Genomic DNA, 26,028 nt, shown 5'->3' on the forward strand with positions numbered 1-26,028 from the left:
TTAGCCATTTAAATCCCCTGCGTTGGATCAAGGACACATATAAAACCTGCAGGACAGGGGCCCTTGAGGCCTGGAGTTTGACACCTGTGGAATAGAGGTTTCAATCGGAGTCTAAAAGGATGTGACAGAGTGGAGAAAAAGAAGGTAAGAATGAGGCTGACCTTTCCTTCAGACTCTCTGGAGAAAGGAGGACACAGACAAGTTAAGTACACGGCTGTCAAAAACCAAGCAAACTGGTAAACAAGGCTAGGTAGTGAGAGATGTTTATAAAACTACAACACGAGTAGGATATTGGAGTGAGTCTAGAGGTGTGGGACCTGATTGACCCTAGGCACAGACCGAAGGGCAGCAGGTCAAACCGGTGGTGGGCATGGTGCAAAGGCGTCACCTGTCTTGTTCCTGGTTTTCACGAGAAAGGCTGCTGTCGGGGGTTGGGGGGCTCTGGCCTTTGAAGTTGGTGAGGGCTTGACTGCCTCTCTACACTTGGCGGTGGTTGTCTGTCTGGAAGCCCTTAATCCTTCTCCTGGAGGTCTCCTTGGCTTGTTTGATGCCCCTCCTCGGGTTGGCTCTGGCAGTGCTCTCCAGAGAACTGTCCCCCAGCCTGAAGGCTGTGTTTCGAGTTCTGATCAGAGCCTGTTCTTCATTCGTCTTCCAGGGTTTCCGGTTAGGAAGAACTCAGGTGGTTTTGGTCACTGTCACATTCACTACACACCACTTAGAGTAGAAAAGGACAGACAGAGTGAAGGTCTCCAGGTAGTCCTGTAAAGTCCTGTAGCTGGAGGGGAGCATGCTCGAGCCACAAGATGTACATCTACAACATATAACCCAGTGTAATGTATTAAATATAATGAGATGTTTCTAAATGGTTGAACAGCAGCATGTGACTGCAACATTAAATCCCAAGGAAAAATCTGGACCTTAAATCAAATCCGATGACATTGTGTTTTATAAAGAATTTTAAAAAGAGCAAAAAAACAAACAAACCAAAAAATGAAAAAATTATGCACTCCCTAGTATGTTTTGGGTATGTGGTATCCATATGGGTATCCGTAAAGTAAAGTAAGAAAAATAAGCACAGAGTATTGATTTATTATCTAATTCTGTTGAATATCTACGAATATACAAATAAACAATGTGTATATAAAATGTAGTAATAGTTATGTATATATAGTCCAATAAATTGTTATGTAATAAAAAGTAATAAAGTAATAAATAAAATAATAAGTAATAAAAGTAATAAAAAAAATCACACACACATTCAATTATTCTTATCTTCTTATTTATTTAAAACTTAATAATACAGGAGGTGCTATTAAATATTAAATATAAACATGCAATATAATATATAATATATATACTGTATATCATGAGCTTGTCCTGTTAGTAGCTTAAAGGTATGTTCTTACCAATTTAGTAAAGACACAGTACAATAAATGCCAAACATCTTCCCGAAAGTCACATATATAAAAATAACTTGGGTCAAGGTGATTAAAAGTAGGTACTTACAAAGAAACAGAAATATTGCATTTTTAGAGGGATCAGTGAGAACTGGGGTGCTTATAATAATGGTATTGTCAACTAACCATTTGACAGTTACAAGCTTTATCTTTCAAATAAATCATGCTTTACAGTACATTTATACATTCAATTGTATGGTTCAAAAAGTGCAAATAGTTGCCATTTACAATTTAGTTCAGTGCAAAAAAGAGGCATAGAAATAACAGTCACAAAAATTTCAAATGACAAACAATATTAGCTGATAGCAGTTTAGCTTATGTGACCGTTAAGCTGTATGCTAACATTCTTGCATGCCTTGCTTCCTGTTACACTGATAGCTAAGGTGTTAGCTACTGTTAATTTCAAACCAACACTAGCTTGGATATCCTAGTTACTACTTTAGCTTTTTAAGACTTTGAAAGATAATGGTCATATTGCATTACTGCATGTATAAGTTAACAACACTGTGCACTAATTAGCTGTGTAACAGTAGTAATTACCGAGCACACATTTTGGGATGCGTTCAAAAACAGAGCAACATGGTTTGGATGGAAATGAGCGTTGAACATTTAATGCATTACTGATAGCAACTTGTAAGTAATATCACTAATAACTAATTCTGGATTTTTTAAATTTAAACAGTTGAAAAGTAATGCAATCCCTAATCAAGTTAATTTTTTCTATAATGCATTATTGAGTAAACATATTTCAGTTAATGAATTAATTCAATTGAGTTACATGTTCTTCAATTATTTAGGTAACAAAAAGATTAAAAAGATCACATTTTAAAACATTTTCATGTGTGCTTGCACAACAATAACTAATGTAAAAATAAAATGTGTGATAGAAATATGGCTGGTTCTTTGATTTTATGCTTACACCAGCAAAGTGCCCAAATGTTAAGCTTCAATGGTCTTTCCTTTTAGGGTAGAGTTTTACAAATTAATGGGCATTTCTAAGGTTCAGTGTTATATTGTTAATAGACCATGTAAGAGAACATCCCTGTAATGAGTACTTTAACAGTACATTCTTCTGAGGATAAAAAACCCCTATGCATTACTCTTAGTGTAGCACTATTTTAGAGTAAGAAAACCAGCACTGAGTAAATAAAAATTAAGTACTTGTTCTAAGACAAAAACAAGGGAATAGCTAATAACTGACCATACATAGATCAGACAGTGGTGATCTAAGATGAACATTTATAAAAAATGAAATGGAGCGACTGAAGAACAGAGTCATGGTTGAAATCAGTGAAAATATTAACGTTGTTAAAGATGTAGGTCTTCCCAAGAAACAGTTTAGGTGATTTGCAGTGATCATCTATGTCCAAGATGTGATGCAAAGGCAGAGCTGTCACGTTGGAATATTTCCCATGAACCCATAGCACATTCCTGAACACAACGCTCTTCACAGACACACTTTCCACAGTCCCAATGTACACTAAATAAAGAGATACACAAGTACATTACATTAAAAACCCATAAAAAAATTTAAGAACAACATTTGTTCCAATATTGAAAATTATAGATGATATCTTACTTTCTTTGCAGAGATCACTTGTGTTTAGATTATTCAAAGATAGAAGTCTGGATCCTAAAAAAAGAACATTACAGGCATATTATTGGTCAAACGCATTACCTCAACTGTGCTATGAAGTCAAAATGACACAAAATGAAGTTTAACTTTGTGAGAGGACATTTAAGCAGACACAACAGACCATGCATCATGTTTCTCTGATCCTTTCCTGGTTCATGGATTCTTCTCAGCCTCTCCGCACAGCATGAGCACAGGCTGGTGTTGTAATAGAGGTGACCACAGCATCCAAATCCTGTCTTGACAGAGTAAAGCACCTCTTTTTCCTGGCTTGAGCAGCAAATATCCTGGTTTTGAAAAGATATATAATTCATTATGGTTAATGAAAGCATAATCGTTTGCAACCAGTGAGGCCACAACATTAAGTTCAGTCAGTAATTTTGGTACGTTGGCTGAATTTAGCTATATTTTTTGCACATGGGAACGAAGAATGGATTTGACTTAAGTTATTCTGACTGTCAGATATACAGTAAATAGATCCAGAGTGCAGTTCAAACATAGATTTCACTATGGCCTTAGAGAAAACTGCTTAGAGGAGCTCACTGAGCCTGATATTAACAATAACTACTCCAACTTCGCAACTGTTTTATGTTATAAGATCTTATGATTGTCACGGCCAGAGGATCAGCAGGCCGCTGACTAGTAGCGTTCTCTCTCTCTCTTGTTCTCTCTCTTGCTCTCTCTCTCGCTCTCTCGCCAGGGCGGAACTCATGGTGGGTTCATGCCCTTGGCCCACGCCCCTCTGAAGAGGAAACACCTGGGCCTCATCAGTGCAGCCAGCATTTAAGCCAGGGAGTGGCTTCTACTCATTGCTGGATCTTTGCGTGTGACTCGCGTCAGTGCAGCCCAGCTCTGAGCAAGTTCTTCCCTGCGCAAAACCTCTAACGTGTGTTTCCTTCTGTACATAGATCCCCTGGACCCGACCCTGCATTCCCCGAGTGGATTCCTGTTTTTTTGTGAGTGTTTGGAGAGAGACTGGTCACGATAGGAGAGAGTCAGAAGAGGAGCAAGTGTCTTTTCCCTACCTGGATTTCCCCGGAGCCTTTTCCCTGTCACCGCTTTGTATATAGCACTACCCCTGCACTAATTGTATATACACCTGGTGGAACTGTAATAAATACCAACTGTGCCTCTGAGTCCTGCGTGTGAGTCCTCAAGCGAACCGTGACAATGATATAATACAGTGTAAGACATGAATAGATGCACAAACAACAGATCCTCAGATAACACCATTAATAAATCTACCTGTGGCTTTTGCAGGATGGATCCGCAGCACTGAGCGTCCCCTCCATGCTTGTCTAATGATGTCAGATTGTACAGTGTTCCTGCACAGCACTTCATCTGTGGGTCTTTAATGTTGTAGGCTTTGACCCCACAGCAGTGAAGGTTTTCTGATTTGGGGTGTCTGAGTGGAAAACAGAGGTAGCAGTTAGAATTAAATTAAGTACAGTGACATAAAGAAGTATGCTCATAAGAGGCTAAGTGAACCCCAAGTTGCTGCTGTTACACTCCGAATATTAGTACAAAGTACTTAGGCTCATAAATGAGCTGTATGAATGTCTATATTTAAGTGAATGATGCTTATAGAAGTAAGTGCTTTGAGTGTTTGCTTGAGTAGAAAGACAATATATAAGTACTAGCCCACTTAGATCACTGCTTATGTATGTTGCTTGAAGTCAGCCTGAAAGATAACTTCCTCTCTGCTTCAAAACAGTGTTTACACAGGGTGAAGTGAAAGAAACACACTATCAGAGCAATTTCAACACTCAGAGTCTACACAGAATGCATTTATACCCAGTGTTGCTGTTACTGTACAGCTACTGTAGCTGAAAACAGCCACAATTCAACGAGTTCAGCTGATCTGGAACTAACCATAAAACAGAAACTGAGATCTGAACGTGATATTTTACACATCAATACTTCTTTCAACCCATATGAGAAATACTGAATGATGAAATAACGGTAAGGGCAACACAGTAGTGTGGTGAATAGGGTTATTACGTCACAGCTGGAGGGTTCTGAGAAATCCGACTGAAAACAAAAAGGCATCCCAGGAGATGAGTCATGCACACAGACAGGGTTTTTAAACATAAAAATTTCAAATGGGAGTCAGAGTCAGGGACTCAGACAGGCTGACAAAGAGAGGTTTGGCACAGTAAGTTAAGAGGAAACAGATGAAGCTGAATTTCTGCTTATTTTGTGTCTTCCTATCTCAGACACCATGTCTGTTTAAATGGATTGTGCCATGCAGATGTTTTTTTAATCCCTTCGTTCTCACAGAAGAGACAGAATAAGTTGTTCCCATGCTCCCGTGTTCCCATACTGATTCTAAAAAAAGGAGGAAATTCCAGTTTTCATCAGCAATGTAAAGTAATTAAACAAATCACACATGTTCTGATTTGTATGGGTGGAAAACAGAGGTACTAATTATAATTAAATATGGACAGCGACATGAAGAAACATGCTCCTAACAGGCTGAGTTAGAGTTCTCATGTTCACTGCTGGATGCCAGCTTGAAAGATAATGTCTTTACCACTGTCTTTACACAGGCTGGGAATTAAAAGTAGAACATCATTAGAGCTACAGCTTCATCTCTCTGTTAGTGTCCACATAAAAAAAATAAAAAAAATCAGTCACTGAAAGACATAAGTCATGACCAGACAGGGTGTAACAACTAACAGTTAGCACCAAACCCAATAAAAGACCCAGACAGGCTGTTTGAGAGATTCCTTGGCACAGTAGTTCAGCGCATTTTCCAAGGGAAAAAAAGAACGTCTGCCTTTCTCAGACGGTTTCGTGCGAAATGTTTTTTTTCCCTGCTTCACCTTTCTCAGACGGTTTCTGTTTTCACTCAAGAGACAGACTACATATAAAAAATGTTTCCATACTTTCGGCCACCCTGTCTGACAAAATTCCAACTAGCGTTATATTCCAACTGATTAAAACAACAAAGTTAAAGAACTAATTTTTCACTGGACTTTCTCAGCAATGTAAAGCAGCAACGCAAACACACTCACTCACACACACACACGCACACAATCACCTGTGTCCATTGCAGCAGATCTCAGTACGAGGCCGGTAAATTTCCGTCCCACAGCAGTGTTGTCCCGGGCTGCCATAAAACTGAGAACAACATAGAGTCCCTTTAGCCGGATTGTAAGGAATACACATCTCTGAACATTCCTCTCCATCATCTCTGCCCTCGTACAAGGTGTCATTACAACAGAGAACTCCACGTTATGCTGAGCAATACGCAGTCACTCCACAGCACTTGAAGAATCAGAAATAATGCAGTAAATTGCTCAACAATGCACAGCCAAACCCTTTTATTTGTGCATTTAAATGCACATGGATGAACACATAAATTTATGAGTTTTTACAAAAAGAAGATGAAATGCAAAAATCAGGAAAAAAACAAAAAGTTGAAACAATTCAAACATTACACAGGTCTCATTTCCACACATAACATATCTAATTTTTTTTGTCTTACCAGATTTATGGACCTTTTGCAGTAGTGGTAACCAAAACCAACACCGCTAGACGAGTTTAAACATCAGATTGAAAAACACCCTCAGTTACTGTATAAGAGGAGCGGGGTGGAGCTCTAAGCTCTCTCATCGAAGCTGCACAAAAACAACCTTTTTTGTCTGGGATCACTAGGTACCATTGCTGTCAGTTATTTGTGTAAAACTGAACATTGCAGCATGAGGCCCTTCATTTTTAATAACAAAAACTTTAATGAAAAATCTCGCCAAAATGCCATTAATATGTTTTTCCCTTTTGTTTTTTTAAGGAAACAGTGCTTTAGGCTTTAGCCATAATTTGAAAGCTTGATTTCATTTTCCTACAGAAAAGGAGATTAAAACTGTTGAGCTTTGCACTTTACACTGATTAAAAAACACAAACAGCTGGGCAGGCCCAGAAAAGGAAAAGAAAAACCCAAAAAACAATTTGTACATTACTTGATCTAGCCACGGCTTGCATCGAAATACGGATCCATCACAGCAGACTTCTATACGTGGGTCATACACCCTGGCCTTGCTTTGACCTAAACAGATAGGTGTGAGGGTTGGGGTGGGTTGGGGTTAGGTGGAAAGAAGAGATAGTAGTTGCAGTAAAAATAAAACATGTTGCGATTAATGATGTCTTGTGTGTAACTTTGTTACACACAAGTTGCTTTATTCTCCCTCCTTTGCAAAATACTGACTATAAAATAAAGGAATTCGGTTGGTTTCCAAGTCTTTGTAGGAGGCATCTGGGGCTAGGTTGGTAGAAGAGCTGTCCCCACTATGCATTTCATTGGGCAAGATAGTGAACAAGATACTGAGTTACCACTGATGCATACACGGTAGTGTGAGTGTGTCTGAATGTTAGATAAAAGTGCTTAGTCCTACATGTAAGTGACTGGGTGAAAGGGATTTATAGTAGAAAGTGTTTTGAGTGCTCAACTAGTGCAGGAAAATGCAAAAAAAAAAAAGGATAAAGGTTAACACTACACACCCTGATGTGGGCTGTTAAGCATACCAGACATTTCTGAACAGCTCACATATTATGGAAAGACCAAACCACATGTTTAAAACCCTCCACCTCCGGGCTTAGAGCTTTAATTCTCCACACTGGAATACTTGACATGAAGGGAGTGTAAACTCTCAGAAGTTAATGCCTTATGGTGATTAAGATATGGTGATTTTAAAAAAAAAAACGTCTTTTGTGGAGTACAGTAACTGATATAGATGCCAAGATTTTGAACAAACCAGCTGCTGCACATCCTTTTTTGGATTCAAAGATAATCCTGAGTTATCCCTTTTTATTCATTGCAAAGCTTTAATGTTTTTCATAGGGTGGTTCAAAAAGATGGAAGCTCTTTCAATTGTGTGGTCTGGGGGAAAATATCAAGACCATTTTCCCATAGCAATTTAACCTTTTGCTAATATGAACAATGAAATCTTTCTCTATGTAGGGAGAAAAAAAGTTTTTATTTGTAAGTGAACCACCCTTCCGCGCAGCTTACATTTTCCATGATTTTGATCTTGGCAAGATGTACTGTCTGGAAAAATAAAGACACACTTCACTGTCTGAAAGTTTGATTAAAAAAAATACTTAAAGTCTTCAGGGAACCCTTAGAAAAAAAAAGTCTTTGTCTAACTTTCTAACTGTCAGAGTTATTTACACACCCAAGATAAGAATGTCAATGTGAACTTCTTTTAAAACAGTCCCTCTTTTTGGGCAAAAGCCATTTAACTTAAGGCCTAAAACTGTCTCTGTGGCAGATTTGATTTGATGGATTTATAACAGTGTTGGCGGTTACAGTTAAATTACAACAACTCAGTAGTTGAACTAAAGTTCAGGGTCAGTCATTGTAGTGCAGCGCTTGACATGGTTGCCTCACAAGAAGAAAGTGCTGGGTCCTAGTCTGCAGACTGATCAGCTGTTCAGGGGCTCATCCTGCCTCTGGTTGGAAAACAGAGCCTTGCAGCTGGGGTACGTTTCAACCCCATGATGACTCTGACTCTTTCCTGACACTAAACACACTATAATAATTATAGTTGGTTTTTTTTTTAAATCACCATACAGGCATGAGGTCCATATGGAAGGTCAAGTGAGAAAAGACTGTGTATTATGCAGTACCTTATTGACTTGCATAACAACATATCAACGTTCTGTCAGGACTATTGCTGCAAGTGACTAATCACATTGTTGTAAAAGGAACCCTTAAAGTTCTAAAGCATGGCTGTTAGTAGGAAGACTTCACATAAAGAGTTCATGTATAGATGACAATGTGTTGGATGAATTACTGAATCAAACAGAAATAATTTTATTCGACCCATAGCCATGATCTTTCCTTAGTTATACTGTTATCTGGGCCTGAGCTTATTTTTAGATAGAATAAGGCTAACTGGAAAACTGTTCTCTGGACTGATGAATCACACTTTCAGCTGCCAACATCATCCAAGCTAAATACGGACCAATAAAACGTTATTTACGGGTACCATTATAGAGGCATAGGGCCAGGGTAACTTGAAAGCACCATTAATAATGAACATGCTTTGGAGGAACACGTGCAGATAAGATTGCATTCTTTTCAGTCTGTAACTATCATAAAAGCATGGCTGATAAACTGATGCTTCCCTCAGGATCTGCCACCCAATAAAAACATCTGGCACTTTGTGGAAAACTAAAGAGACAAAAAACTGGCTAGCACTTGAAACATGAGACTGTGAAAACATGCGACTTCAAAAGCTATTTGATCTCCTAATTTCTTACAAGTTGTGTAAAAAGACAAGAGGATGCAGCACAGTGGGAAACATGCCCCTCACCTAAACATTTGGAAAAGGGTTTTTTGGTATTGACTTCACAATGAGCAAACAGGTTACAGTATAATATAATATAGTTTCATCATCCTAGATGAAAGTTCTTGTCAACATCTTGTCAATAGAACCTGTTAAGCTTGTTATTTTATCTCTTTATAGTTTTCCATTCTAGGGATTTTCCAAAATGAGATGGTGTCACAAAAGCAAATGATGCAATGTTCCCTTTAGGGGAAATTTATGCTGCAAATAAGTTTTTGTTTTTACACGGTTGCACGTAAGATAAACATGTTTAAACTGCTCACTCAGCTCTAACTGCTTTCTTGGAGCGTGGGCTGTTCCTTATCTGATTCAACTCACTCTACAGGCCCACATAAAAACCATGGGATGATGCAATGTCACATACAATGATCAATGATAGATAGAACATCTGCAGGGAAGCTTTAAGAGTGTTCTTAGTTTTGTTTTTGTTTTTGCAGGACTATGCAGAGTTCTTGAAAACTTTCCCTGGCACACACTCACTCAAAGAAACAGCTATGGAGACGGTAATACCTGAGGCGCAGAACCAAAAAGGCTTTTGGTGTCTCTCACAGCAACGATGCGTCTTTGGATTGTAACATGTCGACCCACAGAGATGTGTGTTTGGTTCAGTGCTGTGGATAGACAAACACAGCCAAAATAAACACAAAAACCACTCCATATCACTGGTACACTACCACAGAGCAGAACAGAAAGTATTAACAGGTATATTTATTTTTACCGGCTACTGGATAGCATCACACTTTACTGCGTGTACTCGGATTTCATTCAGTAAAGATTAAATCTGTGACCTCAATCCAACTGAAAGAAATTGGTGGACCAGGCTTAAAGCCAATTGTGTGTCTATAAACCAACAAATTTCAATTAACTAACCCCTAATTAACCAATTCTGTCAAGAAGAGTGATCAAATTTATGCCAAAAGCTTGCTCATGGCTACCAAAAGTATGTGGTTTAGGTGCGACTTACTAAGGGACATTTAACTTAGTTGGGGTGTATTTAGACTTTTGGCACTGTGGGGATTACAGAAGATCAAAAATCATTTCAAAATTGTGCACCCATTGTTTTTTAAATTATTAAAGGTGTGTGCTGTATAGTCTCTCATGAAAAAGAGCAGTTCAAAGAAATAATTTAAGCACAAATTTACTATGATATTCATGCCAGTGATGAGTCTATGTACACTGTTGAGCACAACTGTAAATAAACTCAAATTAGAGTAGAACATTTCCTACAAAGCCTGAATGCATGATAGTTAATCTTGACTAGATTAAATTTACATTTGTCTACATATGACATTATAGTAAAAATTGTTATAGTAAAACCCATTTACTTACCAAAAGTGTTGGAGCTCATGTGTCTGAAAAATATAAAACATAAAGGCAAACATTCATATATTTGCACAAAAAAGTAAAAGAATGATATTTTATTGCAGTATGTATCTTACCAGTTGTTGAAAACCTGTAAAGATAAAGCACAAAGCCTTTTGAAGTGGAAAACTAAACTAAACCAAAATAATTGCCATTAACTCATCATTTGTCATTACATTTTAATAGAAAATATGAAGCTAAGAGTTAAATCTTAAATAGATTTGTAAGATATGCATGAGACTGCATTTGACCATTTCTGACCTTCAGGGTTAGCTGACTCCTTTGCACAGCAAGATGAATGCTTCGGTTGTACCTCCAGAACACCTTCATTCTCACAGCAGCACTGAGTCCTGTTGTCATACTGGTGGTGACCGCAGCACTGGTGGAAAGTGGAATTCCTCACCAGACTCTTCTTATTATCATTCGGACCACAATGCAGAATTCCCACATTTTGCACTCCTGTGAAAAAAAATCAGATACTAAAAACTGTAAGACTTATACTTCAGTCGTAGCTAATTCATGTTTAGCTTATACTGTACGAGAAAACCGTAAAAATAATAATTGCAATGCTGCTTCAAGCAGCAAACCTTGTGTTTATTGCAAGGGAGAGCAACACAACCTCCAAATCTGCGGAAAGCTCAAGGACAAGCCTCATAAGGACAAGATTGAGTTTTTAAGGAGCATAGGACTGTGTTTTGCCTGTTTGAAACATGGTCACATGAGTAGCAGCTGCAAATGCTCTCGACTGCATCCTACCCTGCTGCACATCACCAATAGGGACTCACAAGAAGAAACAGCAAGGGGGGCGGCTCAACAGTTCGTATCAAGTGCTCTTGTACAAACAACAGCAACTTTCAGCATGACTGGGGCCGGTAAGGAAGATTGTATTCTTCCAATCGTTCCAGTACGTGTCAAGGCCCAGAAAGGAACCAAGACAGTAACAACATATGCATTCTTGGATCAAGGCAGCTCAGCCACCTTTGTGACAGAGTCACTGATAAAACAACTGAACCTGAACGGACGAATTACGAAAATCTCACTCCGAACGATGGGAAATGAATCTGTTGTGAACACCTGCATTGTGACTGGACTGGAAGTCAGTAGTCTGGATGGTAGCCAGTTTATTAAACTTTCAGAGGTGTATGCACAAGACCACATTCCTGTAAGTAAAAACAATATCCCATGCCAGGAGGATGTTGACAGGTGGTAACACCTGACGGAAGTGAAACTTCCCACTATCCAAGCGGATGTTGGATAGTGGGAAGTGAAACTTCCCACTATCCAAGCGGATGTTGGATTACTCATAGGAGTGAATGTTCCCAAAGCCATGGAACCGCTTAAGGTGGTAAACAGCGTGGACAATGGACCCTACGCAGTGAGAACAATATTAGGTTGGACAGTAAATGGACCACTTAGGAGTGGAGGCGACATGAGTGGGAGAAACAGATTGGCACAAGTGACTGTGAATAGGATATCAGTAGCCAGGTTGGAAGAGCTCTGGCAGCTACAGTTTAAGTAAGACTTTCCTGATGCGGGACAAGACGAAAATCTTGAAATGTCCAAGGAAGATCGTCAGTTTCTGAACATGGTGTCTCAGTCTGCAAAACTGGAGGATGGCCATTATAGTATTTGTCTTCCAGTGAGAAGCAAGGCGCTGTGCTTGCCAAGCAACAGAGAAGTCGCAGTGCAACGTGCGCTGAACTTACACAAAAGATTCACCAGAGATGTCAAGTTTTACGAAGAATATGTTGCATATATGGATGATATCCTAAAAAAGGGTTACGCGATCAAACTGAATGATGCTGAATGTAAGTCACTGGAGGGACGAACATGGTATTTGCCTCATCATGGAGTGAGACATCCAGTCAAGCAAAAGTTACGTGTTGTCTTCGACTGTGGGGCAAGCTTTCAAGGAACATCGCTGAACCAGCATCTCTTGCAGGGACCGGATTTGACAAGCTCACTGGTGGGAGTCCTCCTGAGGTTTCGACAGGAGACTGTGGCAGTAATGGCTGACGTGGAGGCCATGTTCCATCAGGTCAGAGTCAGCAAGGAAGATACAGATCTCCTCAGGTTTCTTTGGTGGTCTGATGGGAATTACAAGGAGAAGCTTGCAGAACACAAAATGTTGGTCCACATCTTTGGTGCCACCTCTTCGCCAAGTGTTGCATCTTTTGCACTTCAGAAATGCGCTACTGATTTCGAAAGGGAATTTGGTCAAGAAGCTGCAAGAACAGTCAAGAAAAATTTTTATGTGGATGACTGTCTTAAGTCAATTGCAGAGGAAGACGCAGCAATCACCCTGTGTTCTGACTTGAGGAACATGTTGGCAAAAGGCGGATTTCGACTAACAAAATGGTCAAGCAACAGCAGAAAGTTGCTCAACTCAATTCCTGATGAAGAAAGAGCACAAGGATTTAAAGTTCTGAATCTGGACGAGAGTAATTTGCCGATGGAAAGAGCATTGGGAATTCAGTGGTGTGCTGAATCAGATCAGTTCAAGTTCAAGATCAACCTTAAAAACAGACCGAACACTAGAAGAGGACTGCTTTCCCTTCTCAGCTCCATCTTTGATCCACTGGGATTTGTTGCTCCGGTGATTCTGTGTGCAAAAAAAATCTTGCACGATTTATGTCGGAGGAAATACGGCTGGGATGAATCCCTACCAGAGGATGTCATTAAGAGCTGGAATAAGTGGGTTGCAGATTTGCAAAGGCTTGACGACTTTGGAGTTGACAGGAGCATCAAGTCAAAGCATTTTGGTGCACCAGTCTTTGCGCAGCTGCATCATTTTGCTGACGCAAGCGAAGACGCTTATGGAACAGCAAGCTACCTGTTGCTGCGCAATGCAAGTGGCGAGACTCAGTCCACCTTGGTAATGGCAAAGGCAAGGGTTGCACCTTTGAAGTGTCCAACCATCCCACGAATGGAACTGATTGCCGCAACAGTTGCAGTGAAGATGGATAAACTTCTAAAGAAGGAACTAGAAGTAGAACTGCATGAATCTGTTTTTTGGACAGATAGCACGGCTGTGCTAAAGTACTTGAATAGTGAAGGCACAAGATTCAAGACCTTTGTTTCTAATAGGATCTCAGTGATCTTAAGCCATTCTCACATTCGGCAGTGGAGATATGTCAATACCACTTTGAATCCAGCAGATCATGTCTCTAGAGGACAGACTGTTGCAGCATTCTTAAAATGTGGCGATTGGCTTTCGGGTCCAAGTTTTCTATTCTGCTCAGAAGATCAGTGGCCGAAGAATCCAGATCCCAGAATGCTGGATTTTGATGACTTAGAGGTCAAAAGAGAAGCTCAGACACATGTCATTCAGATGCAAGGGCTCAAAGACTCAGTAGACCAGCTGATGAATCACTACTCATCTTGGACAAAGCTAAAGCGTGCTGTAGCCTGGTTCATGAAACTGAAGAGTTTGCTTAAGGAATTAATAGCAAAGAGAAAGGAAGCAAGCACAATGAGTGAGGAAATCAGGATGAGCCAATTCAAGAAAGCTTTCAAGGGAAAAAATCTAACCTGTGACGATTTGTCTGAAGCAGAAATGGAAATTGTGAAGTACTGTCAGAAGCAAAGTTTTGAACAGGACTTGGCAATGCTGAAAGAACATCAAAGGGTGAAGAAAAAAGGCTCTCTCTACAAGTTGACTCCAGTACTGCAAGATGGAGTCATAAGAGTTGGAGGAAGGTTGAGTCGAGCAGCAATGCCAGATGATGCTAAGCAGCAAGTCATCTTGCCAAAGGACTCACATATCACACAGCTTGTGTTAAGACATACCCATGATGTTACAGCTCACGCCAGACGGAATCACATGTTGGCTCATCTGCGTCAAAAATTTTGGATCCCTAGAGCAAATGGAGCCATTAGAAGGTTCTTGTCAAAATGTGTTACCTGTAAAAGGCTACACGGAAGTGCTGGCAAACAAATAATCGCAGATTTACCAAAATGCAGGATCCTGCCTGATGACCCTCCATTCACCAAAGTAGGTGTTGACTACTTTGGTCCATTCCTGGTAAAAAGGGGAAGAAGTCAAGTAAAGAGATATGGTGTCATTTTCACATGTCTTACCACACGAGCTGTACATCTGGAGGTTGCATCTTCACTTGACACTGATGCGTGTCTCAATGCCATCAGAAGATTCCTTGCCAGAAGAGGACAAGTTAAAGAGATGTACTCAGATAATGGAACCAACTTCCGATCAGCTAACAGTGAGTTAAAGAAAGCAATTAAAGAATGGAACTCCAGTATGATCATAAAATCATTGCAGCAAATGGGGATCCAATGGCATTTTAATCCACCAGCAGGATCTCACCATGGAGGAAGCTGGGAGAGACTCATCCGCTCAGTGAGAAAAATTTTGAACATCACAGTAAAAGAACAACTGTTGGATGAAGAAGTTCTCCACACCTTGCTGTGTGAAGCTGAGGCTATTATGAACAGCAGGCCTATTACAAAGGAATCTTCAGATCCCAATGACCTGGAGGCTTTAACACCCAACCATCTCCTGTTGCTGAAGGTTAAGCCAGAATTACCCCCAGGAATCTTCAACAAGGATGCCCAGTATGTAAATCGCAGGTGGAGACAAATCCAATATCTTGCAGACATTTTTTGGAAACGCTGGTGCAAGGAATACCTCATGCAGCTCCAAGAGCGTCAACGATGGACTACACCTAAGAGAAATTTCCATGTTGGTGATGTTGTGCTGATCGTAGATGACACAGCACCCAGAAATTCATGGCCACTAGGAAGAATCGTAGAGACCTTTCCAGACCAGAAAGGTCTGGTGCGTCAGGTGAAAGTAAAGACCAAGACCAATGAGCTTGGCCGACCAGTTACAAAGCTGTGCCTTTTGCAAGAAGCTGAAGATAATTGATGCACTCTTCGAAAGTCAAGAACTAGTTTCCTCTGAGGGGAGGAAAGTGAAAGAAGATTTCTTTAAGATAGTTGAAGTTCAGTTAAGTAATGTAGCCATAGACCTTTTCATTTAAGTTAAAGATTTTGGAGTAATTGTTTCAAAGACATTGATAACAATTAGGGGCCGGTAATGTAGAAGCCTACATGCAGTTTAATTTGAAATGTATGCTTTTATTTTGATAGTGCAGAAAAAACAGGAAGTTGGGCGAGAGGAGAGTGGAGCCACATGGTATTTTGACCTCGCAATCTCTCTTCATCCATTTTGAATTGAGCTTTATAAGTTTTCGTAATTTGGAATTCTGTTGCTGTGTACCTGTTTGGACTTTTGAAGTAAATATTGAAAAAACTATCAAGGACTGTTTTTTGTTTTTTTGTTTTTTTTGGATATGGAAAGAGGGACTAAGCGGAGCGTCAAGCTAAGGCTCCATTCGAAGGAAACCTACATGTACAATATGAAATAAAAAATAAATCTGTTGTTATTGGATTCGTCACACACAGCTGGCATGTAAGTGTACGAAGTAATGAGTCACCCACAGTTGACATGTAAGTGTATGAAGTAATGAGTTACCCACAGTTGACATGTAAATGTACAAAGTAATGAGTTACCTGTAGTGGAGCTCTTGTCACAGCAAGATGAATGCTTCGGTTGTACCTCCAGAACACCTTCATTCTCACAGCAGCACTGAGTCCTGTTGTCATACTGGTGGTGACCGCAGCACCGGTGGAAAGTGGAATTCCTCACCAGACTCTTCTTATTATCATTCGGACCACAATGCAGAATTCCCACATTTTGCACTCCTGTGAAAAAAAATCAGATACTAAAAACTGTAAGACTTATACTTCAGTCATAGCTAATTCATGTTTAGCTTATACTGTACGAGAAAACCGTAAAAATAATAATTGCAATGCTGCTTTTCACAGTAAAATGATTATCTTATGATTAGCTCTCTCATTTTAAATAATATTATGTGGAGGTTTGAGAAAAACAGCTAACTGACAGCGTAGTTGGTTGGGTTTGTTGAAGCAATTGTGGAAAGCTGTAGAGGCAACAACAAAGTCATCACCTCCAGTAATGAGTCTGGATTTTATTGGATTGCTGTAAGACAACTATTGGAGGAGCAACAACACTGTAGACATGGCAGATCTTTTTTAAAGGCAAGTTTATTAATTAGTATTTAATTCCATGATGTTTACTCAATCAAATACATTTCTCACCAAAGTCTGATGTGCATTAAGACTCATATGTACAATATGACAACAAGTGCAACTGTTTTTATTGGATTCGTCACACACAGCTTGCATGTAAGTGTACAAAGTAATGAGTTACCTGTAGTGGAGCTCTTGTCACAGCAAGATGAATCCTTCGGTTGTACCTCCAGAACACCTTCATTCACACAGCAGCACTGAGTCCTGTTGTCATACTGGTGGTGACCGCAGCACTGGTGGAAAGTGGAATTCTTCACCAGACTCTTCTTATTATCATTCGGACCACAATGCAGAATTCCTACATTATGCACTCCTGTGAAAACGAATCAGATACTAAAAACTGTAAGACTTATACTTCAGTCATAGTTAATTCATGTTTAGCTTTGTGTTTATGTGTTTCTCGTACAGTATATCCTGCAATACTGCTTTTCACTGTAAAATGATTATCTTATGATTAGCTCTAGTTCAGTTTAAACAATATTCTGTGGACGTTTGTAAAAAACAAAACAAAACAAAACAGCTATCTGACACTATAGTTGCTTTGGTTTGTTGAGGCAACTATGGAAAGCTGTAGAGGAAATGACAAAGTCATCACCTCCAGTTATGAGTCTGGATTTTATTGGATTGCTATATGACAACTATTGGAGGATCAACAGCACTGTAGACATGGCAGATCTTTTATAAAATATGGTATCGCTTGTACAGAGTTTTGAATTAAGGGAGAAAAATACACACAAATGTGGCAGGTTTATTAGTTAGTCTGTAATTCTATGATGTTTACTCAATCAAATACATTTCTCACCACAGTCTGATGTGCATTAAGACTCATATGTACAATATGAAAAAAAAAAATGGAACTGTTGTTACTGGATTCGTCACACACAGCTGGCATGTAAGTGTACGAAGTAATGAGTTACCCACAGTTGACATGTAAATGTACAAAGTAATGAGTTACCTGTAGTGGAGCTCTTGTCACAGCAAGATGAATGCTTCGGTTGTACCTCCAGAACACCTTCATTCTCACAGCAGCACTGAGTCCTGTTGTCATACTGGTGGTGACCGCAGCACCGGTGGAAAGTGGAATTCCTCACCAGACTCTTCTTATTATCATTCGGACCACAATGCAGAATTCCCACATTTTGCACTCCTGTGAAAAAAAATCAGATACTAAAAACTGTAAGACTTATACTTCAGTCATAGCTAATTCATGTTTAGCTTATACTGTACGAGAAAACCGTAAAAATAATAATTGCAATGCTGCTTTTCACAGTAAAATGATTATCTTATGATTAGCTCTCTCATTTTAAATAATATTATGTGGAGGTTTGAGAAAAACAGCTAACTGACAGCGTAGTTGGTTGGGTTTGTTGAAGCAATTGTGGAAAGCTGTAGAGGCAACAACAAAGTCATCACCTCCAGTAATGAGTCTGGATTTTATTGGATTGCTGTAAGACAACTATTGGAGGAGCAACAACACTGTAGACATGGCAGATCTTTTTTAAAGGCAAGTTTATTAATTAGTATTTAATTCTATGATGTTTACTCAATCAAATACATTTCTCACCAAAGTCTGATGTGCATTAAGACTCATATGTACAATATGACAACAAGTGCAACTGTTTTTATTGGATTCGTCACACACAGCTTGCATGTAAGTGTACAAAGTAATGAGTTACCTGTAGTGGAGCTCTTTTCACAGCAAGATGAATCCTTCGGTTGTACCTCCAGAACACCTTCATTCACACAGCAGCACTGAGTCCTGTTGTCATACTGGTTGTGACCGCAGCACTGGTGGAAAGTGGAATTCTTCACCAGACTCTTCTTATTATCATTCGGACCACAATGCAGAATTCCTACATTATGCACTCCTGTGAAAACGAATCAGATACTAAAAACTGTAAGACTTATACTTCAGTCATAGTTAATTCATGTTTAGCTTTGTGTTTATGTGTTTCTCGTACAGTATATCCTGCAATACTGCTTTTCACTGTAAAATGATTATCTTATGATTAGCTCTAGTTCAGTTTAAACAATATTCTGTGGACGTTTGTAAAAAACAAAACAAAACAGCTATCTGACACTATAGTTGCTTTGGTTTGTTGAGGCAACTATGGAAAGCTGTAGAGGAAATGACAAAGTCATCACCTCCAGTTATGAGTCTGGATTTTATTGGATTGCTATATGACAACTATTGGAGGATCAACAGCACTGTAGACATGGCAGATCTTTTATAAAATATGGTATCGCTTGTACAGAGTTTTGAATTAAGGGAGAAAAATACACACAAATGTGGCAGGTTTATTAGTTAGTCTGTAATTCTATGATGTTTACTCAATCAAATACATTTCTCACCACAGTCTGATGTGCATTAAGACTCATATGTACAATATGAAAAAAAAAATGGAACTGTTGTTACTGGATTCGTCACACACAGTTGACATGTAAGTGTACGAAGTAATGAGTTACCCACAGTTGACATGTAAGTGTATGAAGTAATGAGTTACCCACAGTTGACATGTAAGTGTATGAAGTAATGAGTTACCCACAGTTGACATGTAAATGTACAAAGTAATGAGTTACCTGTAGTGGAGCTCTTGTCACAGCAAGATGAATCCTTCGGTTGTACCTCCAGAACACCTTCATTCACACAGCAGCACTGAGTCCTGTTGTCATACTGGTGGTGACCGCAGCACCGGTGGAAAGTGGAATTCCTCACCAGACTCTTCTTATTATCATTCGGACCACAATGCAGAATTCCTACATTATGCACTCCTGTGAAAACGAATCAGATACTAAAAACTGTAAGACTTATACTTCAGTCATAGTTAATTCATGTTTAGCTTTGTGTTTGTGTTTCTCGTACAGTATATCCTGCAATACTGCTTTTCACTGTAAAATGATTATCTTATGATTAGCTCTAGTTCAGTTTAAACAATATTCTGTGGACGTTTGTAAAAAAAAAACAACAGCTATCTGACACTATAGTTGCTTTGGTTTGTTGAGGCAACTATGGAAAGCTGTAGAGGAAATGACAAAGTCATCACCTCCAGTTATGAGTCTGGATTTTATTGGATTGCTATATGACAACTATTGGAGGATCAACAGCACTGTAGACATGGCAGATCTTTTATAAAATATGGTATCGCTTGTGGGGCGATTGTGGCTCAAGAGTTGGGAGTTCGCCTTGTAATCGGAAGGTTGCCCGTTCGAGCCCCGGCTTGGACAGTCTCGGTCGTTGTGTCCTTGGGCAAGACACTTCCCCCCATGCCTACTGGTGGTGGTCAGAGGGCCCGGTGGCGCCAGTGTCCGGCAGCCTCGCCTCTGTCAGTGCGCCCCAGGGTGGCTGTGGCTACAATGTAGCTTGCCATCACCAGTGTGTGTGAATGGGTGGATGACTGGATATGTAAAGCGCTTTGGGGTCCTTAGGGACTAGTAAAGCGCTATATAAATACAGGCCATTTACCATTTATAGAGTTCTGAATTAAGGGAGAAAAATACACACAAATGTGGCAGGTTTATTAGTTAGTCTGTAATGCGCTTGTGAAGTGGCTGTTTGGTCTCTCCAATGTAGAGGTCTGGGCATTTCTCGCTGCACTGTACAGCATACACCACATTGTTAAGTCTGTGTTTTGGCGTTTTGTCTTTCGGGTGAACCAGTTTTTGTCTGAGCGTGTTGCTGGGTCTGAAATACACCGGGATGTCATGCTTGGAGAAAACCCTCCTGAGTTTTTCTGATACACCGGCCTCTACATTGGAGAGACCAAACAGCCACTTCACAAGCGCATGGCACAACATAGAAGAGCCACCTCCACAGGACAAGACTCAGCAGTCCATCTGCATCTTAAGGACAAAGGTCACTCTTTCGAGGATGCTAACGTTCACATTTTGGACAGAGAGGACAGATGGTTTGAAAGAGGAGTGAAAGAAGCCATTTATGTCCACTGTGAGCGACCATCTTTGAACAGAGGCGGGGGTTTACGACACCAACTGTCTGCCATCTATAATCCAGTTTTGAGTTCCCTTCCCAGACGCACTTAACGCCCACTCACATCCTGAGCCATCTGACCTCAGGAATTCGCATGATAAGGTGGGGCCAGGTTTCACAATGAACTCACCCGAAACTCTGGCTGATTGGGACCCACACCCAGTTTCACACCTTGGCTCAGGCGATTAGAGGATCATCAGGGGGTCCTTTTGTCCCTCTGTGGGGGGAAACTCCCACTAGGTTTATATCTGGGACTCTCCAATATTTGACCTTAGAACTGAAGAAGCTTCTCGGATGAGAGGTGAAACGTCTTCAAGTAACTTAAAGAAGTCCAGACGCTTTTCTTTGCAAACTCCTTTGGCTGTACAAACTAATGAGTCACCCACAGTTGACATGTAAATGTACAAAGTAATGAGTTACCTGTAGTGGAGCTCTTGTCACAGCAAGATGAATCCTTCGGTTGTACCTCCAGAACACCTTCATTCTCACAGCAGCACTGAGTCCTGTTATCATACTGGTTGTGCCCGCAGCACCGGTGGAAACTGGAATTTCTCACCAGAATCTTCTTATTATCACTTGCACCGCAACACAATTGCTTGTCCTTGGCAAAAGCCTCTGTGGAGAATACCATGGAGATTCTTAACTCTTTGGCCTCAACCATAACTAAGCTGATAAGCCTCTGCAACATTCTGCCGATGCTGATTATATTTTTTCCACTTGTATATTTGTTCTACTGAAGAATGAGGGATCCTTCTACACAACATTACCGTATGTTCAAATGAACATCTAGAACCACAAATCCATCTTCTTTTGTTTCCACTATTTCTCCTTACTTACATAAAATAAGTACATTTTGCAGTAGAAAATCACAACTCTCAAGAAGTCCTGTTTTTTGTTTGTAACACTGTCTGTCTTCGAATTTTGCCTTTTAATTATATAATATATGCTTAATGTGATGTTTTTCATCAGTGTGTCTGCTCACCTTTACCGCAACATTCAGCCATTAGTCCAGGTTTTGCAGTGATGGTTGATTGACAGCATATTTCATTGACAGGGTTGTAGGGCTTCAGCCCACAGCAGTTGGACACCTTTTCACTCAGACCATGAGTAACATTGGCTGTATAATAAAGACACAAACACTAGAAGCAGTGTAACAGCTGAAAGTGTCATGTTAAGTGTTAAATGGCCCACAGTTGTTCAAAAAAAGAAATGTTGCAATACCTCTGAATAAATGGAAACATCTGACTTAGTGATAGCAGATGAACACATACAGATGTGTGCAATGAATCCAGACTTCCCATCATTACTTTATTGTTCTTTTTCTGTTCATTTGCGCTCTGACAAAAAGCATGCTAATTTACAATAACAACAACAAGCACCCAAAAAGTTCAAACATAGCTATCCATAACTGGGTAATGATTTTCTTATTACAGTATCTGCCATGACTTTTTTTTTTTTTTTACCAGAGTAGGGGGTGTATACAGTCAACTTCCAATTTATTCAGTCAATTAAATTCTGTATTAAAAACAAATTTTAGTCTAAAGCGGTACAATTCAACTGCTTCATAAAGCCAGAAAGGTGGTTAAGAGTTTTTGTGCTCTTTAACTTATTTTCTATTAAGATTTTTAATTTAGGTGCTCTTCAGGTGCTTTTCTTTATTGGCCAGTTACAAAGTCAAAATTTCAGTTTCAGTTTAGCTAGATTTCAAGTTCGTTACCTCTGAGAGTGTTTCCGTCTTGTACTTTGCAACAGGTTGCTTTTTCAGGATTGTAAGGTTCCTTTCCACAACAAGACAGACTCGCCCCTGGGTAAAGTTTGTTTCCACAGCAAGCAGCTTCTTGTGTGTCATACTTTGTCCCATTGCAGTCTTTTCTGAAAAGCACAGATAACCAAAGCCTATTATCAATGACAGTAAATTCCATAGACTTAACAGTGCATACAGAAAATTGCTGTTTTACACCGTCAAACCTAGAGAGACTACTCCCTTTAACCTTTGTACTAATGCCCTCTATTGGACAACTATGAAAATACACTAAAATGTAGCAACAGGAGCATACCCATAAGCTGTTTATAGTATTTTTAACACCTCCACCCTTGCTGTGCTGACATAAAATTTATCTGAATATAGGACATTTTAAAACCTCCCTCTACTCCAAATGTCAAAAACTGGAAGGTACTTCTTAAAATCCCAGCTCAAAGTCGAAGTTTCTCAGAATTTTTTTTACATTAACTTGTCTTAGTATGTCTTCCATCACATCTTTCCAACTGGGTTAAATGTAGAAGCTCATGGGTACTGGTTTAGCTCCCTGGGATGAGCAGGTGACCACTTGATGTATGGCTAGGAGCCCAGGTTTGAATCTGACCCATGCCCCTTTACCATACATCTTCCTCACTCTTCTAATAAGGCAGTTTATCCTTAGTTATTTCCATTATAGCTTACAGGACATTTTACAATTTAAAGCTTAATGATTAAAAACAAAAAGGTTTATGTATTCTCAACTGATTCTTTGAAGATGTGAAACAGACTACCCCATCATCTTGTAGTAGAAAGTGCCTTAGGTGGTCATATTGAGTAGAAAGGCACTATAGAAGTATCAGTCCATTTACCATTTTCCATTAACTCTGCCTCCTGGATGTCAACCTCCTGTGTTCTTTTAGGTGCCACTGTCTCCTTTTCTAGGCACCACATCATAGTGGGTCTCACTACCATTTTGTAAACCTTCCCTTTCACTCTTGCTGCTATTCTTCTGTCCCAAATCACACCTGACATTCATCCCACTTCCACCATGAACCTGTCACTCCTACCACACACCATTGTCTCACTGTTTCCATAGATCTTCTTCATCAGCCTCATATCTTTCTCTGGAATTCCTGATTTCTTCATACAGTATCACATTTCCTCTCGTTGCACCTTGGCACTCCATCAATACTCTCAAAGCTTACATTGCTTTCAGAGTGTTAGTACAAGGATACCTCTCTATTTTTCTCACATTCCTCCACAGGTACGCCATCTGAACCAACTACCTTTCATTCTTCAGCCTCTTCATTGCTGTCTTCTCTTCCTCCTTACTAATCCATTCAAAGTTCATGGTTCATTTATTTGTCATTGTAAAATACAATATACAAGGTAATTTACTGTACTACTGCTTAAAAAGATGGCCCTCCCTATAGTATAAATAAAAGTTCAATTCAATTCAATTTTATTTATATAGCGCCAAATCACAACCTTAACTTACCACAAGGCACTTTGCATTGTAAGGTAAAAACCCTACAATAATAAAGAGAAAATAAAGAAAACCCAACAATGATATGACACCCTGTGAGTAAGCGCTTTGGTGACAGTGGGAGGGAAAAGTTTCCCACTGATTAAATGCAGAGTAGTGTACAGACAAATATTGTGTGTGAAAAATATCAGTGAAGAATAAACACGCCGTGCGTCATGGGACTCCCCCATCAGCTTAGACCTACTGTGACATAACTAAGACTATGTCTACACTAGCCCGGATAAATTTGAAAATGATGTATAAGTCTGAAAACACTCCACACTATCGTTTTCATTCGTTTTCACAGAGTTATTCATCCACATTGAAACAGGCGAAAACACTAATGCTCCAGTACTGCACATGCGTGAAACACAAGACGATTCAACCTACCTCACTTCTGTCAGTCATTTATTTACTTTCTGGCTCTTTGAAACGTCGCGGCAAAATGTTGAGGATAAGCAGCGAATTTTTTAAATGGACTAACAAAGAGGTGGAGTTGTTGCTGCGAGTAACACAAAAGTACAAAGCTGCAAAAGCGAGTGAGAATTAAAGAATTTGAAGAAAAGCTATCTGAAGCATGTACAAACTGATATTAATCTTTACTCTCTGTGTGGACGGAAGACCAAAACGGAGGCAAAAGGATGCATTTTCAAACGAAAACGTGTTAGTGTGGACATGGCCTAAGGGAGAATTCAGGGTCACCTGAACCAGCCCTAACTATATGTTTCCTCAAAAAGGAAAGTTTTAAGGAAAAGTCAAGGAAAGTTAAGTTCCCTGCCTTTTAGTCTTAAAGGTAGAGAGGGAGTCTGTCTACAGAATCCAAACTGGAAGCGTGTTCCACAGAAGAGGGGCCTGAAAGCTGGAGGCTCTGCCTCCCATTATACAATATCTCACAAAAATGAGTACATTTTTGTAAATATACAAATATATCTTTCCATGGGACAACATGGAAGATATGGCACTTTGATACAATATCAAGTAGTCAGTGTACAGCTTGTATAACAGTGTAAATTTGCTGTCACCTAAAAATAACTCAACATACAGCCACTAATGTCTAAACTGCTGGCAACAAAAGTGAATACACCCCTAAGTGAAAATGTCCAAGCTGTCCTCGAAGTGTCAATATTTTGTGTGGCCACCATTATTTTCCAACACTGCCTTAACTCTGTTGGAGATGAAGTTCACTAGAGCTTCACGGGGTGCCACTCGTCCATGATGACATACTGGAGCTGGTGGATGTTAGAGACCTTTTGATCCTCCATCTTCCCTTTGAGGACTTCCCACGGATGCTCAGTAGAGTTTAAGCTTTAGAGAAATGCTTGGCCAGTTAAGTACCTTGCTAAGTTCGTTTAGCAAGGCAGCGGTCTTTTGGAGGTGTTTTGGGGGTTGTTATCATGTTGGAATACTGTCCTATGGCCCAGTTTCTGAAGGGAGGGGATCATGCTCTGCTTCAGTATGTCACAGTACATGTTGACATTCATGGTTCCCTCAATTAACTATAGCTCCCCAGTGCCAGCAGCACTCATGCAGCCCCAAACAATGACATCCCACCACCATGCTTGACTGCAGGCAAGACACTCTTGTCTTTGTACTCCTCACCTAGTTGCCACCACACAGCCGTGATACTATCTGAACCAAATAATGTTATCTTGGTCTCATCAGACCACAAGTAATCCAGGTCCTTATTCTGCTTGTCTTCAACAAACTGTTTGCGGGCTTTCCTGTGCATTATCTTTAGACGAAGCTTCCTTCTGGGACAATAGCCATTTGATGCTGTGTGGTGTATTGTCTGAGCACCGAAAGGATGACCCTCCACACTTTTGTTGCCAGTGGTTTAGGCAATGAT

At 39.8% G+C, this 26,028-nt stretch overlaps 1 protein-coding gene across 1 annotated transcript in view; it reads right to left on the reverse strand.

Annotated features, from left to right (window-relative positions):
* Positions 1-1,370: 1,370 nt before the first annotated feature.
* The window catches only part of LOC146654102 (uncharacterized), a 29,209-nt gene continuing 4,551 nt past the window's right edge, over positions 1,371-26,028 (reverse strand). Inside the window, exons 4-20 of the mRNA XM_085379962.1 lie at positions 22,637-22,791; positions 21,902-22,036; positions 21,340-21,534; positions 18,611-18,802; positions 17,890-18,081; positions 17,056-17,247; positions 16,335-16,526; positions 11,064-11,261; positions 10,880-10,893; positions 10,770-10,792; positions 9,951-10,051; positions 7,053-7,138; positions 6,134-6,213; positions 4,336-4,495; positions 3,215-3,377; positions 3,037-3,090; positions 1,371-2,937 (exon numbers count right to left, since the gene is read on the reverse strand). Of these exons, the coding sequence (XP_085236088.1) occupies positions 2,684-2,937; positions 3,037-3,090; positions 3,215-3,377; positions 4,336-4,495; positions 6,134-6,213; positions 7,053-7,138; positions 9,951-10,051; positions 10,770-10,792; positions 10,880-10,893; positions 11,064-11,261; positions 16,335-16,526; positions 17,056-17,247; positions 17,890-18,081; positions 18,611-18,802; positions 21,340-21,534; positions 21,902-22,036; positions 22,637-22,791 (2,386 nt within the window). The 3' untranslated portion in view covers positions 1,371-2,683. The remainder of the gene's footprint in view (positions 2,938-3,036; positions 3,091-3,214; positions 3,378-4,335; positions 4,496-6,133; positions 6,214-7,052; positions 7,139-9,950; positions 10,052-10,769; positions 10,793-10,879; positions 10,894-11,063; positions 11,262-16,334; positions 16,527-17,055; positions 17,248-17,889; positions 18,082-18,610; positions 18,803-21,339; positions 21,535-21,901; positions 22,037-22,636; positions 22,792-26,028) is intronic.

This window comes from Rhamphochromis longiceps, linkage group LG14 (assembly GCF_057381845.1).
Source record: "Rhamphochromis longiceps isolate RC_006_pf linkage group LG14, R_longiceps_female_GT1.1, whole genome shotgun sequence".
Taxonomy (NCBI): domain Eukaryota; kingdom Metazoa; phylum Chordata; class Actinopteri; order Cichliformes; family Cichlidae; genus Rhamphochromis; species Rhamphochromis longiceps.